The 19,105-nt window shown below is 33.4% G+C and overlaps 1 protein-coding gene across 2 annotated transcripts in view; it reads right to left on the reverse strand.

Annotated features, from left to right (window-relative positions):
- CNTN5 (contactin 5) overlaps window positions 1-19,105 on the reverse strand; it is a 1,378,474-nt gene that overhangs the window by 347,160 nt on the left and 1,012,209 nt on the right. For both annotated transcript variants that reach the window (XM_045483542.1, XM_045483543.1), the window contains one exon: window positions 5,976-6,078. In XM_045483542.1, coding sequence (XP_045339498.1) covers window positions 5,976-6,078 — 103 coding nt within the window. The remainder of the gene's footprint in view (window positions 1-5,975; window positions 6,079-19,105) is intronic.

Consider the following 19,105-nt stretch of genomic DNA (forward strand, 5'->3'; position numbering starts at 1 on the left):
CAAACTTCTACATTAGACCCAATCTGATTCTGCTAGTTTAGTCCCAAACTGTTGGAATTTCAAGCCCTCTCACCTCGATGAAACTGGAGAACAGTGTATGAGCAATGTCTTGATAATAGCATTCCATATGTCTGCAACAGCCTTTTTATTTCCAAAGTAATTAATCCCCATTCTTTTTTTTTTTTTTCTTCACTTTTCTGTATTTCTCAGGCCTTTGCATACCTTTGTTGCCCTATGGATGCTTTTTAAGCATTTCCCATTTTTTTGCGGGGGGGGGGGAATTCTACCTTTGCAGAATTGACCAGTACTAAACAGAATGTGTCATAGTCACTTCACCCATATTTTCTGTACTCAGTATTGTATAATTCTATTTGCAGAAAGATTTCTACAAGTATAACTCGTTCCCATGTTGCATTCTGCTGCAGTAGCCTACAGAGAAACCATTTGATTTTTCCTAAATTCAGATTTAAATAGAGATTTATTTAGAAGACAACTTGCAGCTTTTTGCTCTCGTATTGACTTTGTATTTAACTTCATATTAGGCAGATTGGTGAACTGGTGTGAAGCTATGATATAGTGAAATTCGATAACCTAAAATATTTTTTCTGCTGCTGTTTTTCTTTAAGAATAAAGAAAAATATCAGCTTACATATTTTTAAATGATCTGTGAAACTACGGCTGCATTAATTTACATCTTCTAAATTATAAGAACTGAATACCTTTAGAAACAGATTATATAGAAGTAGATGTACTTACTTTTTAAGATGAATAAAAACGTAGTTTGTGAGCAATGGATCAGTATTCTGATATGTTTTGAAAGTTGTTAACAATCAAAGAAATTTCCAGTATGGCTTATGATATTCATGAATAATATCATGGGTCAGAGAAAATTCAAGAGGTGGAATCTGTCTTTATTGTATTTAAGTCTCAATTTAAACTGGAACAAAACCGATGGGCAATGTAACTCTAAAGATAAAAATTGACTGTGGGAGGACACCTCAGTCAAAGTGTATACTGTTGCTTATTTAATGACAGACTGAACTGAAAATAGTCCAGCTAAGTCCAGCTAAATGTATGATGATAGAATGAGAATAAGGATGATGGAAATCCTTAGAAATTAGTACAGTACCTGGAACATAGTTATTTCTTAAAACCTCCAGACTTGTACTTAGTTCTAGATCCTTTCAAGGTACGTTAGCCCATTTGCATTTACCAAATGAGCTATACAAGCACACTTCTTGCTTTTTGGCTCCTTTGCGTTAATGAATTAATTATTTTTCCTTGAGAGAGGAGTATCTAGGAAAGTAGTGGATTTAATGAATGACATGATATAAATGGTGATTTCTGGTAGGAAGTCTGAGTTGCTCCAGTAAGGGTGGGAGAAGGTAAAAGTGGGAACAACAAATTTTGTACTTTTGATCTCCTTGTTTGTCCTTCATGCCATTATTGCATCAAATATCACTCTCTCTGACATATGTATTTCACTATGTCCTTCACACTGGTATTTATTTATTTTCTGATTTATTTTTTAATTATTTTTTAAAAATAGACTTTACTTTTTAAGTGCAGTTTTAGGTTCACAGATAGCATAATTAAGCAGAAAGTACAGTTACAATATACTTCCTGTCCCATGTACCCAACAGCCCCCCTCCCATATTATCAAACACTTCATCAAAGTGGTACAAGTATTACAATTGATGAAGCTATATTGACAAATTATTATCATGAAAAGATGATAATGTACTTTAGGGTTCACTCTTGGTTTATTCTATAGGTTTTGACAAATACATAATGACGTGTCTCCTACATTATAGTATCACACAGAATAGCTTTATTACTGTAAAAGTTCTTGGTGCTTCATCTAGTCATTTCTCTTTTCCCCTAGCCCTGGCAATACTGATATTTTTACTGCATCCATAGTTTTTCCTTTTCCAGAATGTAATATAGTTGGAATCATGCAATAAATAGCCTTTCTAGATTGGCTTCTTTGATAAATCTTCCTCATTTTTAACCTCATTTTATCCCTCAAAGTAAACAACCAAACTTTTCCTAAGAATCAATAGGTAAAGGAAAGGTTTTGGGATCATTTTTTTAAAATAGTAAGTATAATTTGGACATGATAACATGCCTTAAAAATAAAATAAAATGAGAAGGAGAAATTGTAGGTCTAAGAGAGATACTGGTGGAGCGAGGTAAGAATAAGCAGGAAAAAGTGAGGACTAAAATATAAGTGTAAATGTAGACATAAATGAGAAAAGATGAGAGGGCAAGAAGTAGAGGTATGAATGTAGGTGGATTTGTTTGGGAGATTAGGAGTTAATCAAAAGATTTTATGCATAAAAAGCTATTTATTGTTTATTTATTATGTGTTACTAATAAAGACTTGAATTGTATTAAGTAGACAGAATCTTTCTGACTTTATTCATTCCTGCAACAAATATTTCCTGAGTGCTGTTACGTGTCAAGCACTGTGGTAGACACTAGGAATAAGTAAAGAATGTAGTCATGATTCCTGCTTTCATGGAGTTTAAAACTTATTCCATTTGCCTCCCTTATCTGTCATATTCCTTTTCCCCCAGACTCCCTCCTTTGCTTTGTGTACTGCCAGCAGCTCCTCTGGGCTTGCAGGTAGGCTTCTGGTTGCCTTTAGCCATGCGAGCCACCAGAGATGGGGAGGCATGAAGAAAAAGAAAAAAGGAAATGAATTTCCTGACCCTTTCCTTAGCCGTGTTCTTTTAATGCATTTCTTCAGTGTCTATAGTTGCCTTGGGGGCCACAGCCCACTCCATATATCCAGCTCTTTCTGGTTTTGGTGACATTATTATCTCCTCCTCCTTTTTCATTCTGGCTTAAGGGTGGGAATGACTTCTTGGTATCACTAGTCTACAAATGCCTCAGGTTTTTTTTTTTTTTTTTTTGTTACCTTAACCTTGCTCATTGATATTGAATGTGTGCCTTTAGTAAACTCTTTTGAACCATATGAATTGTACCCTGTTTCCACTTGGATTTATGCCTGATCCAGTGGGGAAATAATCAGAGAAACTTATATGTAAATAATATAAAATTGTATTGAGGGTTATGATGAATAATACCCCAAATATTTAGATAGAGAATAATGAGTGTGAGTTACATAAAGTAGTAACAGCTTTTCTCTTTAGAGGGTTATATTTAAGTTGAGGCCAAAGGATAAGTGGGAGCTAGCATGGAAAGAACAGGGAAGAGTGTTCCCTATAGAGGGAAAGCAAGTGTAAAGGCCATGAGATAGCAAAGAGCTTGGTATCCTCTATGCCAGAATTTGGTTATAATACCCCATGAGGAACATTTGTTTAAAACACTATGTGGACAGACTGAAAGGGGATATCAGCTTGAGTGGCAAGGTCCTGATCAGTGTCTAGTGGTATATAATAAAGTTCTTGGGCAGGCAAAAATCCACCAGAGAATGTCCTTGTTAAGGTGGGAAACAGCTCAAGTGGGCTGTGGGAACTAAGCAGATGCTCAGGTATTAATTTGAAATTTCTATGATTATGTTGGGATGAAATAAGGATCTATTCCACATGATTGTATACTCTAAAAAAATTAGCACCTGGGTGGCTCAGGTCATGATCTCAAGGTTTGTGGGTTTGAGCCTCGAATCGAACTCTCTACTGTCAGCATGGAGCCCCACTTTGGATCCTCTGTTCCCTCTCCCCCCATCCCCCCTGCTGCTCATCCTCTATCTTTTTCTTTGTCTCTCAACATAGAAAAAAAAAAATTAAAAAAAGTGTTTTAAAATAATTAACACATGTAAAGATGTTATTTTTAAATTTTGTTTACTTTCATCAGTGGTAGGTTAATCTTTAGGTAGAGGTAAACTCTTCATACATGCTTTTTTCATAATTATGACACTTCATAAAAAGGATATCAAGTGAGCAACAGACTTTCTTGATAGGCTGTGTGTCTTTACCTTCCCTTTTGCTTACTTATGTTGGGGGAAAATGGGGAGAAGGAGTAACAAAGGAGTGGAAAAGATGAAGAAAATAAAGTATTAAAATAACATAATTTGACTGTTGGATTCCACCTAGAATGAAAGGGATTTTAAGGATCAATTTACTAAACATATTTTAAGAATTCCAAAAGCAAACTCATCTAACTTATTAAATAAGCCTGCCTGGGGAAATATCCCAAATTATTTTTTTTCCTCTATAAATCCATTTCTGTAATTTGTTTTACAATATGACCTTCTTTTGTTTGTAGTTTTAATGCAAATTCTGGCATTTAGGAATTACTTAACTGCAGGAAAAAAAAAGAATTATTTAACTGCAGGATATACTAAAACCTTTGGCATTAAGTCAAAACATATTATTTTTGTATTTATCAGAATCCAGCTGATTACTCAGGACATTTTCAGGCATACTTGATACCTCAGTATGGCAAATAGTGAAAAACAATAATTTTAAGGTTGATTTAATCATGTCCATTTAGGTATCTTTAGGTTTGGAAAGCTTCCTCAGATATCAGCCCAAATACTCCCTAGATGAATTTTTAGTTCTTGAAATATATTTCTACTTACAGGCATATTTTGCTTACAAATGGAATACATAACAATTTATTTTGTTTTCAGTCTATTATAGATCATGCTTCTACTCAGATTTAAATAGAATTGCACATGTGTATGTTATTTCAATCAGTTTTAAATTTTAAAAAAGTATGATGTTCACTATGTTCATTCCTTAGACATCTTCTTACTATGGATTTTTATATATAAATTTACTATAAATATGAATTTTTCAAATTTACTAATATTTTTTCTCACCCATAAGCTAAACCTACTTTAAGCACATTTATATAGCATGTTTTATCTCCAAGTACTTTATAGCTATGTTGTGGGAGCTAGCTCACCACAACTGAAGTTAAATGATTAGTAACTCTGATAGAGATGCATTTATGTAAATTATAATTATAGAGTCTAGAAAGGACCCTGAGGTTTTATCACCTTAAAAATACAAAACAACACTCTGTTTAAAATAAATCATAATACTCTAATCAAATATAATCAAAATCTTACTCCTGCCTGTATGCTCAATAGTCATATTATAAACATCATTGACAAGTGATTATATATATTATAGGATTTAAGCCCTCAGAAATAGAATCATTAAGTCTAGCAGTCATTATAGTGAGATATATATCATCTTTCTCATTTGGGGAATGATTGCATATTGTACATATTGACAGCTGGTGCTATCATGTTATCATTCTTTCAGAAAATACTAATCAATTGGCTCACTGTAACTACTATCTTTATGATTTTTATACTGTTGTCTCATTATATCTTATCAGAATCTATATCATATGCACAAAAAGCAGATAACACCTTATCTTTTTATCCATGTTTTATTTATATCATTGTTGAATGATATTTAAGAATGACATTGAAAATTTAAGACATATAGGCAAAGAGATATAAAGCTCTTCTTTTACTTAGAGAAGTTTGCTTTATGTTAAAATAGCAAGACTGGGGCGCCTGGGTGGCGCAGTCGGTTAAGCTTCCGACTTCAGCCAGGTCACGATCTCGCGGTCCGTGAGTTCGAGCCCCGCGTCAGGCTCTGGGCTGATGGCTCAGAGCCTGGAGTCTGTTTCTGATTCTGTGTCTCCCTCTCTCTCTGCCCCTCCCCCGTTCATGCTCTGTCTCTCTCTGTCCCAAAAATAAATAAAAATGTTGAAAAAAAAGGAAAAAAAATTTAAAAAAAAATTTAAAAAATAAAATAGCAAGACTATATACATTACTATTCATAGAAATCACTAGAAAGATAATTATAATTGGTTACTTCATCAGTTCCCATCTTACTGTTTTTTTCTCTTTTCTTTTCTTTTTTATGAATAGCTACCAAGTAGCTTCTGGGAAAATTAAATCTAGCAAAATAAGTGATCCAAAAATAAGATATATCACACTTTAATAAATAATTGTATCTAATTATGGAAGAATGTGTACTTACTTGCCAAGTGCAAAGCATTCCATCTTAACAGTTGTTCCCTTAGCAGCTGTAACCGTGAAAGGAAAATGGACCTCAATTTTCGGCTCATATTCTCCCATCACACCTGGCAAATAGAGAGCATTCTTTAAGCATAAAATTAATGTCACAATTTCCTTCCAATTCTGGAGATGTTACATTGAAAAGCACCGTGGTTTGGTTGTTAATGTCTGTTTGATGACTGCTAAATTTTTAATGCATTGAAGTAAGAAGTACACTTGGACTCAGTCTGAAGTTGCATGTATATTCAATACCATTTCAAGTAATAATTATTAGAAATGTTAATCAACACTGCTAGTTTAGTTACTGATTATATTCCAGGGGAAATAAATAACTATGAACATTTCCCATGATAAATGATTGTGTTTTTTTCTAAATAAGTAAAAACTTTCTTTATCATTGTCATAAAAATGAATGCTTATTCATTAAGTCAACATATATTTACTGGAGGACAGCTATGCTAACCACTAACATATATTTATTGAATATATATCATATGCAAGCATTTTGCTAGGCATTGTGGGGATTATTAAGATAAATCAGCCATGGTCTGTGCTCTCCAGCACTCAGCAAGTGTATTCTTAGACAATGACTCAAGTATGGCAGAAGAGCAATATATATAAAATTATTGTAATTCAAGATAGGAAGTGATGAGTGCTATGAACAAGATATCCTTAAACTATTATGTACATTTGAAGCACTATATATATAAGAATAGTTAGGATTTGAATAAGTAGGGAAAAGATAGGAGAAAAAGCAAATGAAACTCTAAGAATAAAGACAAAAATGTGGGAAACTACTAGAAGTAGGAATATCAGCTTTTCTGGCACGTTTGGTATATGAAGAGAAATGATACTGGGCAAATTTGGAAATATAAATGGAGTACAAAAAGTAGAGGGCTTTGATGACCAGAGTAACACATTCAGACTTTAATCTGTAAATAATTTGGACCACTTGGGTTTTGAATAGAAGAGTGGTATTCTGCTGAGATGTATATACTGAAATTGGAGCAGAAACCAGTACATCAATAACATTATTTCAATAATGCAAGATAGAAGGAATAAAGGTCCAAACTTGAATTACAGTGGTAGAGAGAGAGAGAGAGAGAGAGAGTGAGAGAGAAGAGGCACTAGACAAAAACAACAACAACAACAACAACAAATAAGTGAGCTTGGCACACATTGAGGGTGGTTGCTGGAGACAAGGGTGTGGACCTCTTCAATAATGACACTAAGGCTTTCAGCTTCGGGGCTGGATGATGATGTGAATGAAAGGAAGAAGAACACAGCTACAGTGGAAAAGCTGATGACACTCAGTTTAGCAGTACTGAGTTTGATACCTGTAAGATATTCAGAAGAATCTGAGTAGACAACTCAATGAGGGAATGAAGCTCGGAATGAGTTCTGGACTAGTGACAGACATTTAATGTCATCATTTAGAAGTGGCAGTTGAAGCTCTGAGATTGGATATGACTTTCACCTAAACAAAGACCTAGCTGAGGACTGGTGAATTCCTGTGCTTGTGCTCTCAAGCAACTGAGGAGCTAATTTCCTCCCCCAAATTTTAGGAGATCCTGTATATAAAGCAGTATAGAGGAGATAGTTATAATTTAGTACAGATGTTTCTCTGAGCAGCTTGTATGTGTTTGGGGATGTTTGTGTTTATGGGCATGTGTGCACATCTAGGTCCATGTGCATGTATAGATAGTGCTATGTGTAATCCCTCTTTGTGTATGTGTGTGAGATGAGAAAGGACAGGAGAGATGGAAACTAGAAAGAGTAAGAAAAGTGATATAAGATATAAAGGCAAAATGTACTGGATGTACAAAGACAGAAAAGGTTACCTTTGGCAAGAAAACTTTTATGTATTTATTATCTATCTATCATCTATCATCAATCATCTATCTATCAATTATTAATTTGATATGGGCCTTGAAGAAAGAATGTGGCCCACTTTAGATGGAAAGTATTCAAATTCACTGAGGACAAGAAGATTATCTTTGCTTTTTCTTTGTTAGTGTTTTGCAAAGTAATCATAGACAAATATCACTAATATTTGCACCAAAAAGATTGGCTTCTGAACGTAGCTTTGCTAATGACTTAGACTGTTCCATCTCTGATAGGTCAGTGACTTGCAGGTCTCATTTTTCTAATCCATACTCTGAGGGAACAGAAGATAATTACCATTGATGTAATGTATTACTCCAATACGCTGATTCCTTTGATTGCTTTCTAGTCCAGTGTTCACTGAACCAAGAGCCTGATTTGTATATAGCAAGTGAATTGAGTGGTTAGTCTTATTTTATCAAAATGAATGTTTAAGCACTTCTCTTTCTCAACACTATTTCCTCTTCTACTTCTTTTCTCAACTATATATGAAATATAAAATCAAAAAGTTTGAATAAGAAGCTTCAAATTACATTATCTAATTTGAGCTGCACTATAAGGTATAACTCTTTCTAATTTTACTCTTATGGTGAACATATAAGGACAGATGAGAAAGCTCTTCACCTTTCTTGTTCTTTGACAATTGATTACATTCAGCAATTAAGTTTTGCCCTACATTTCATGGGACAATTATGTTAGAGCTGAAGTCCACGTTAGTGTATATAATTTATCTTTTTTTTTTTTTTTTTTTTTTTTAAGACGAGAGAGTTAAGAGTCAAAGAGGTCAGGTAACTGGCTCAAGTTCCTATAGAATGCTGTTGGCAGAATGGCAAAAATAGGAATTTTCTGACCTTAGGTGTTTAACAGCTATTTGCTTGACATCACTCTATTGAGGGATTTCAGTCACAACAATTCAGGCATAAACACATGTACTACATCAATCATTGACTGTCTGTCATGGATTAATATCCATATCCATAGTTTAATTTCAAGTTTTATTATTTCAAGTCATATGTGGTGTAGCTTGTAATTTGTTTTGTTGGGTATGGTTTGATGTTAAAGGAAAGAGAAGCAGTCCTATAAGACACTTAGTTAAATATCAAAATATTAGGCCTATCTCTTTATTCAAGGTAGTTCCTTCATTTATTTATTTATTTATTTATTTATTTATTTTTTCAACGTTTATTTATTTTTGGGACAGAGAGAGACAGAGCATGAACGGGGGAGGGGCAGAGAGAGAGGGAGACACAGAATCGGAAACAGGCTCCAGGCTCTGAGCCATCAGCCCAGAGCCTGACGCGGGGCTCCAACTCACGGACCGCGAGATCGTGACCTGGCTGAAGTCGGACGCTTAACCGACTGCGCCACCCAGGCGCCCCAGTAGTTCCTTTATTTTTATTTTATTTTATTTTATTTTATTTTATTTTATTATTTTATTTCACTTATTTATTTATTTTTTCTCCCTGGAGACACTGTACATGTCTTCATCTCTTTCTCCATACCTTTTCTTGGATAGTAGGCTGCCCTATTAAAATTACATGCCATTAGAAGATGACCCCAAATTACCCTAATTCCTGATAAACAAAGGTCTTCCAGCTGAGACAACATTATTCTCCTTCTATGTCTTCATGGTTGTTGTTTTTTTTTTTTTTTTTTTGGCAATTCAAATATAAATTTTATTTTTTTTATTTATGATAAATCATCTTTTTTTATAACTTGTTTTATTATTTTTTTAAATTTACATCCAAATTAGTTAGCATATGGTGAAACAACGATTTCAGGAGTAGATTCCTTAGTGCCCCTTACCCATTTAGCCCATCCCTCCTCTCACAACCCCTCCCGTAACCCTCAGTTTGTTCTCCATATTTATGAGTCTCTACTGTTTTGTCCCCCTCCCTCCCGGTTTTTATATTATTTTTGTTTCCCTTCCCTTATGATTATCTGTTTTGTCTCTTAAAGTCTTCATATGAGTGAAGTCATATGATTTTTTGTCTTTCTCTGACTAATTTCACTTAGCATAATACCCTCCAGTTCCATCGACATGTTGCAAATGACAAGATTTCATTCTTTGTGATTGCCAAGTAATACTCCATTGTGTGTGTGTGTGTGTGTGTGTTATATATATATATATATATATATATATATATATGTGTGTATATATATATATATACACACCACTTTTTTATCCATTCATCCATCGATGAACATTTGGGCTCTTTCCATACTTTGGCTATTGTTGATAGTACTGCTATAAACATGGGGGTGCATGTGTCCTTCAAAACAGCACACCTGTATCCCTTGGATACATGCCCAGTAGTGCAATTGCTGGGTCATAGGGTAGTTCTATTTTTAGTTTTTTGAGGAACCTCCATACTGTTTTGCAGAGTGGCTGCACCAGCTTGCATTACCATTGATTTTCTTGTTTATTCCAATTACTTGCAAAGAGTTAAGGTGCTTTTCCCTAAGTGGAATGTAATTTCAAGTACCGTTTCTTTAAGTGTGTTGCAGACTAGAGAGCCAACAACATCCAAAAAAATGGAAAACTTACAAAAATTTCATTGTACATGTTTCAACTCTAAGCCTAGTGATAAATAATCTTTGCAGATGTTTCATTTGTAAATATCTTTTTTAACTGTCTTTAGCAATTTGAATATAAATATGTAAGTATTGTGCTGTGTAAGTGACCTGGTAAGGAAATAAAAGCCCAAATAAACAACAACAACAACAACACAACACCAGTAAATAATAATGATAATAACAATAATGATAATGACAAATATGAGATGGAATGAAAGGAAAAGACTAAATAGTTCACATTGTGCCAATAGACTTTGTGCTATGTAGTCATCTTTTTGGGACACACTGAATATCAACTTGTGATTTGTAGATAAGTGATGTAAATCCCAGCTCCAGCCCTGGCTCTATTGAAACATTGAGGCAATCACAAACCCTCTCTGGGTCAATTTTCTTCTGTACAATGCGAATGTTAATATTACGAATGATTTAAAAATCTAGAAGTATGTTAGGGAATATATATTGCACATTCGTATGTTCCTCTTTACTACTGTAGTCAAATAAATTAAAAGTTATAATCTTTGAAAATGTTATCCAGATGCTGTGTTTTCAATTCCAAAATGGAGTCCTATCTGATAAGCAACAATTTCACAAGCCTAGATAGACAACATATTGTTTTCTCTCTTCAAAAGTACATATTTCTCTGAATCATAGTTTCTCAAGATGAATCATTGTTATGTAAATAAAGGGATTGATGAATCTCTTGGCAAGAGGAAATAAATAATTTGTGTTATCTTCAAATAAATGTACCATTATGAGTAGTATTTATCTAAGGAGATTGAAAAGAACTAGAAGTGTTATTATTAAATGTTTTTCATGACTATTACATATATTCTGAAAATCAGAGAGACCAATAGATTTTGTTTCCCTTTCCACACACCAAGAAAAATTTGATCAAGGGGATGCTTCACACTGTAATTGGTTTCCATTGATTACTGAATTTTAAGACGTATTTTCTTCTCCTGTTCTTGACACTGTGATTTAGAGAAATATATGCATCTCTCTCCACCATAATCTGAAGACTCAACCCATGTGCATCAATAACTGGGAAAAATAATTTATAAAAGTAAAGTCTAAAGAAATCAACTATATATTTTTTTCTGAACAAAACAATAAGCTCTCTAGCTTTAAAACAATAGTCTCGATAGAGGAAATTTTAAAAGTTTAACAAAGAGTTGAATATTCACTATGAGAAGTATGTTAAAAGCTTTCCTTTTAAAAAAAAGTTTTCCATTTTTAGGAAATTAAGTATGTTTGAAATTTTTTTAATGTTTATTTTATTTTGAGAGAGAGAGAGCATGAGCAGGGGAGGAGGAGGAGAAGGAGAAGGAGAGAGAGGGAGAGAGAGAATCCTAAGCGTTTTCATGTTCAGTTCGACATGGGGCTTCATCTCACAATGGTGAGATCATGACCTGAGCCAAAGTCAAGAGTCAGAAGTATAACCGACTAATCCACCCAGGTGCCTCAGTATGTTTGCTATTTTTATAAATTTGTATTTACAAATACAATTACAGAAACTTCACTGTAAATATATCTTCATAACCAAAAACATAAGTCCAATTTAAAACTCTCATGCATGATTTTCTTACTAAGTTTTCTTTGACTTTGTGCATTGTGTGTGTGTCTGTATGTGTGTCTATGTCTGTGTGTCTATCTGTCTGTGTGTGCCTTTCAAATATGAAAAAAATATTGGTACCTGCTATGATTAGCAGCTGTATTTCTATATGGTTTATTCAAATATTTATTTCTGCTAGTATATTTTTCCATTAAAAAGAGAAAGTAAAATGCCGCAGATATACAGTGGACTTTCTTCACTGCATTAAGCACATTAAACACAAATTGCTATATTCACAGTCCCTTCTATAAGAAACTAAAACTAGTAATATAGAAATAAGATAAAGGTAAGACAAGGCAAACCTAAGTTATGAGAAAGCAGTTTCGACACACACACTATCTGGAAGGTAAAGAAGATCTATTCAAATCAGAAGGTAAGACTAAGCCAACTGGAAAGTAAAATAAAATAAAATAAAATAAAATAAAATAAAATAAAATAAATAAAATAAATAAAAACTATGTATAAGAGCTGAATTGCATTATTGGGAAATATATAAAGGAAATAGCCATATAATCCTATTACTAAGATTCCAAGAACTGTTTGGATTCAGCTACTTTACAGTCTTAGTCCCCATGGAGTCGGGCCATATTGCAAACCCTAATCTTGGAATTTTCGAATCTCTCCTTTATCTTACCACGCCATGTATTTCCTGAAAACAAAAGTCTCTTATTTAGGTTCACTGGAGTGAGCTTCTATACCTTATAACTACCTAGAAAACCACATTACCTTTTAGTTCTAGATTCTTTAGCATTATTCAGAGAAATTGCTCCTTCCAGAAAAGTTTCTTACCCATAGCTGTCTATTTATTCATACAGTAATCACTGAGAGGTCATGGGACTTAAATATCCTTGGAGGAATTAGTTCTGCTAGCTCATTTGATCAGCTGCCTAGTTGCATAACTCGGGGAAAAAATGTGACAAATGGGTTGTTTTAACTATTGTTAAAAGTTTATTTTTACACTTTATTCTGCACAGATTGTTTTCTCACTTCAGTCTTGTTATTGAGAATGCCAGCATTCCTGCTGTTAGCACTCAGATTTGAGATACTAAACATACCAGGCCCTGATTTACTTTGTAAACAATTCACCACATATTTTATTTTATAAAAATTCTTATGGGTTTCAAAGGCTTTATGAATGATATGGTTCAAAAGATAAATCTTTCCAGAGGGGGGGATGCCAATTATCACAGCTTCATCATGGGGCTTTATGTGCATTAAAGATTCTAGATGTAAAGAAAGAAAAAAACTTTTTGAACACCTGCTGTAAGCCTAGTGCTGTAAGTGTATGTAACTATATTGTCATTTAAATCTTACAAACACAACAAGGTAGGCATGATTATCTCCATTTTAATTAAGAGGAAACTGATTATTTGAAAGGTTAAATAACTTGTTCAACATCACTGAGCTATTAAATGACAGGTAAGAGCTACAAATCTAGGACTACATTAATTCTGAAGCCAACTTTCCCTCCTTATTCTATGTTGCTCCCCAGGAAAAGTTCCCACTGTTTGCAAAGCAGAATTCATTTAGTCATTTCCAATTTTGTAGACAACTAAATTCCACTTCAAATACAGGGTATTTTCTTACCCTCTACATCCTCCCCCTCCCCATCCAACCAGGTTAATCTCTGTTTCTTTGTCTGTCTGTATCTCTCTCTTTCCATTTCTAATTATCTTTATCTATCTACCTATCTATCTATCATCTATCTATCTATATGTATATCAATATCCATATCATTTCTCTAATATATACATATACATATATGTATATATTAGAGAAATAGTACTATAATATACATATTTTCTATATATTTGATTTCTCTATATATTCTATTTTTCTCTATATTTCTATATATATTATATGTATATATAGTATATATTATAGAACTGTTTCTTTTTTTGTAAAACTAATTACAATTGTAACTGATCGTTCAATCTGATTGCACTGTATCCCTTTGCTCAATTTCTGTTTCTCTTGTAATCTATAAGCTTAAGCAGGACAGAGACCACATTGTTTTGTTACCTTTGTAATCTCAAACAGTACCTGGTACAAAGTCAGTGCTCAAGAATACTTGATACCTTAACCAAAGAATCTATTTGTCAGGGTACCTGGGTGACTCAGTTAAGTGTCTGACTTCTGCTCAGGTCGTGATCTCACGGGTTACAGCCCTGCGTTGGGCTCTGTGTTGACAGATCAGAGCCTGGAGCCTCTTTGGATTCTGTGTCGCCCCCTCTCTCTGCCACTTTCCTGCTCATGTTCTGTCTCTGTCTCTCTCTCAAAAATAAATAAACACTTAAAAAAAAAAGAATCTTTTTTTAGATGAAGGCAGAATCATTGGTAATCACAAAATTCAGGTTTTTAAACTTTTGTAATGGGTGGCAAAGGTGAGATGGAGTGCAAATTCAAGGGAGGCAAATAGGTTAAGAAACAGAGAAGTCAGGATGTTGAATGGATCATTGTTATAAATGTGGATGTTACCCAGACAGAGTAACATTGGTAAAGGAGGAAGACTAAACTAAGAGGATGAAACATTACTGCAATAGAGTTCATTGCAACTACTAAAAACATGCCATGATCCTTTCTCTTAATTTACTGACGTTTTCATTTCTTTGTTTTCCACTCAAAACTTCAATGTTCTAGTCCTAAATTATCTTTTCAACTTTACTTCTTACTCTTCCCCTTCATGCATCTATGCATGATTATTCTATGTAACAAAAATGCTTGTTATATTCAAAAATATACTTTACTTGTAACTGGTTATGAGCTATCCACATGCTGTGTGCTCTTATCTAAAAATACCTTAATATTATCCCATGCACACTAAAGTTTATCTATCAGTAAACTTCACTTCACATTCCATCTCAGAAGACAATGACAGCAATGGTGATGATGAAGAAGGGAAAGAGGAGGAGGAAGAAGAAAAGACAGTTGAGAGGAAGGAGAAAGAGAAAGAGAAGAAAAAAGAGAAAGAGGAAGAAGAAAAAGGAAATAAATATAAAGCAAGAGAGAAGGCAAAAAAAGGAAACAAGAAAACATCCACCCTCCTAGTAAAACACAAACAACTTCTATAATAACCCCAGAAAGAAATTTTGTCCCATATTTCTGGATTACTGTGGTGTCTTATTTCTTTTGATACTAATTATGTTATACCATGCATTACAGTTATTTATATACAGCTATTCCAATTATCTTACTAGTTGAAAGCATCATGGTCAAATCTGAATTCTGCTATCTGGCCCTAGTCTGTCTTTCTGATGTCTTTGAAACGTGTCCTTCAAAATTGCAGGTTGTTATAAGCAAACTTATCTTTTTGTATAGCTGTTTTAACTCCTTACTCTAGCTGCTCATCTAAAAGTAATGTGCATTTTCCTTTATAATATTCACTTGGCTTTCATTACTCAGCAGAATAGAGCTGTGACATACTGCCAATCCAGTCTTTTCTCGAAAAAGCCATTCAAGATTCCAGATCAACACTTGAATCTGTTGGTTTGTCTCTCCTACTACTAATACAAGAGCTATTGTCCTGAGCCAAGCAAGCAAATAAACAAAGAACAGCAGACAGCAAATATAACAAATATTTTATATTTAATGCTAATTCTCTGCTTCAAAGTAAAATCTGAACCCTCTAGCAATGCACTGAAAAACCTTACTAATTTGTACTTTTCCTCTCCAGTTAATCTTGTATTTAGTAACTCTTCTCACAAATCTTACTTTGTAGCCACACAATACTTTTCTCCATTTCTCAAAATAACCATGGCACTTTACAACCACATGCTTTTGCCTTTTTCTGTACTTCATGTAACCTCTCCCTCTATTTAATAAACTAACATTCAGTTTTTAAAATCATTCCCCAATTTCATCTCCCCATCTTTAGAAGAATTAATATCACTGTATTGTTTTCACAATGCACAATTCAAAACATTATTTTAGTGCATATTTCATGGCATTTTAATGATGTTTACTTTTTTATATTCCTCACTGCATTATGGTTTCTAGCAATGAGGAAATGGAGTTTGTTCTTTTGTATCTGCAGTGCCAATGTATAAATTGATGAACTTCTATCTGGCTACATGTCATTCTTTGGATGAGCCTGGGTTCCTTGGTTCATAGTTTCTCCCATTGAATTCTTGATTTCATTTTCCTACTAAAATTTTGATTCACTATCTTGGATTGGTTCTTACAAACATTTCTTTGTTCCTCATTTAAAGCTTGAAAGTGTTTCAGGAGCAAACCAAGGAATTTCCTCATAATCTTTCTAGGATTTCATGTTCATGTCTTTTCTGATTTCTTTCCATAAACATAACGTAATTTAAATCTTTGACCTTAATCTCTGGTTTATTTGGTCCCTGATTCTGCTATCTTTTCCATCCAATCTATTCTGTAAACAACTCCAGCTTAATCTTCATAAAATAATATTGTCATCATTTATTTTCCTCTCTTAAAAAATTAGTGATTTCCCATTGTCTTATTGATAAAATTTAAACTCCTCATTTTGTCATGTAAAGCCTTCAAAATCTGCTCCAAACCTAATTTATCAACCTTAGTTTTCACTTGACTAGAATAAGCCCACTGCTCTGGTTAGACTGTCTCCAAAATGGCACTTATTTATTCCTGTGTTATATTTAAATTATAAACCTATATATCCATTAAAATACTCTACATTAAGAAAGATGGATTAAGTTTCTTTCATCAGGATTACCTTCCACAACCACAGTACTCAAAATGATGGCTCCATTCCCTAGATTCTAATAGCACTTACCACTTACATTTATCATCTCTACTTAGTCATGTTTTATTTAGTGTTTAATGTTTACATGTCCTGTTTCTCTAATGAGATAGATAATTTATTTGTAATGAGATAGATAATTTATTTGTGGCTAGAGCCATGCCTTACAATTATTTTTGACTTATTAAACTCAGATCATTGTAGTTTCATACACATAGATAGTCTTAGTTTACTATAAGCCAAGCGATAAGGGATAGTTATTGAGCATGAATTATACATATAGCATAGAAAATTCAAATTCATTTAAAAATTTTTCATTACTCAAGACTGGGAAAACATCATAATCCAGAATTTGCTCCAAATCCTTATAGGTAATTTCAGATTTTAGTATCATTTGGGGAGAAAAATTAAATTTACCAGTTTTATTCTCTATAGATATATAAATGAAAGATACAATATTTAAAAAATGATTAACCCATTAATATATTATGATACTGTTTTTTCTTGGTCATTAAAAAAAATTACCTTAGGTTTTAATACTGATGAAATGGAGATTCTGAAGCCTGTTAATGATGGATAGATTAAACCACAATGTATTTGAGTTTTCATGTCTTTCACAAAAGAATATGTCTTGGCAATACAGGTCAACAGGACTACGTTAATAAGTTTCCTTATTATTTTTCTTTGTTGAACATATTATCCAGTATTAAGCCAAAATAAAAGACAAAAAGAATTTAACCACAAAATAATTATAATTATTGAAAATAACTATTCACATGAAAAAGCAACAACAACTAGGAACTGGTATTTAATAGACTGCAAAGGGTACACTTTTGGTTTTTTTTTTGTTTTGTTTTGTTTTTTGTTTTTTTGTTTTTTTGAAAAAAGAAGGGAGTGAACCAGAAAAAGAATTTGTAATGGACAGGGTGTCTTCCTTTGCAAATTTTCCTAGTTCCACTTGGGTGTGGGTAAATGCTTCCTAAAAAGAACCAGAAGCAGGGCTTCTCACTTTCAGTGAGTAAGGGCTCACTGAAAACATGCTAGTTATACACATGTTGGATTTCTAACACTGAAAAGTCTTTGGAAATCTGTTTGTTTGTTTTGTTTTTGTTTTATTTTTTGTTGATTTTTTAAAATTTATTTTATTTTTCATCATGATGAGGGTACTCTTTAATCCCTATCACCTATTTCACCCATCCCTCCACCCACCTCCCCTCTGGTAACCATCGGGTCTCTATCATTAAGAGTCTGTTTTTTGGTTTCTTTCTCTCTCTCTCTTTTTTTCCCTTTGCTCATTTGTTTTGTTTCTTAAATTCCACATCGAGTGACATCATATTGTATTTGTCTCTGACTGACTTATTTTTCTTAGAATTATACTCTCTAGCTCTATCCACATTGCTGCAAATGGCAAGATTTCATTCTTTTTTTATGACTGAATAATATTCCCCCTCTCTTTTTCTCTCTGTATGTCATAACTTCTTTATCCATTCATTTATTGATGGACATGTAAAAAAAATAAATTACACATCAACTTATTCCAGCTCAAAAAATTTGTTCCCAGGTTTAAATTGGTTTAGTGAAATAATGGCTTGGGGAAGTAAGCAATTTAATGATAGATGCAAATATGATCTGTAAGGTCTTCTTTCTTAGTTTTAATATGATTTGTTTATATTGCTGGTCATTCAATTTGTGAATAGTTTTTGTAGGTTATAACCCACTCCCCCTGTTATTTTTATCATCTTTTTTTAATAAGATTTCTAAAGTTGTAGAGATAAATTAAAATATAAAATTACAATTAGATAGGAATTTACCCAAAGGATGCAGGAGTGCTGATTCATAGGGACACATATACCCCAGTGTTTATAGCAGTGCTAACAACAGTAGCCAAATTATGAAAAAAAAAAACAAAACAATTGTCCATCAACTGATGATTGGATAAAAAAGATGTGGTTTATATATACAATGGAATACTACCTGGCAATAAGAAAGAATGAAATCTTGTCATTTGCAATAACATGGATGGAATTGGAGAGTATTATGTTAAGTGAAATAAGTCATTCAGAAAGACAGATATCATATGTTTTCACTCATATGTGGAATTTGAGAAAGTTAACAGAAGACCATGGGGGAAGGGATGGGGAAAAAATGGTTTCATCAGAGAGGGAGGCAAACCATAAGAGACTCTTAAATACGAACTGAGGGTTGATGGGGAAGAGGGGAGGGAAAAATGGGTTATGGGCATTGAGGAGAGCACTTGTTGGGATAAGCATTGGGTGTTTTATGTAAGCGATGA

This window comes from Leopardus geoffroyi, chromosome D1, assembly GCF_018350155.1.
Source record: "Leopardus geoffroyi isolate Oge1 chromosome D1, O.geoffroyi_Oge1_pat1.0, whole genome shotgun sequence".
Lineage (NCBI taxonomy): Eukaryota > Metazoa > Chordata > Mammalia > Carnivora > Felidae > Leopardus > Leopardus geoffroyi.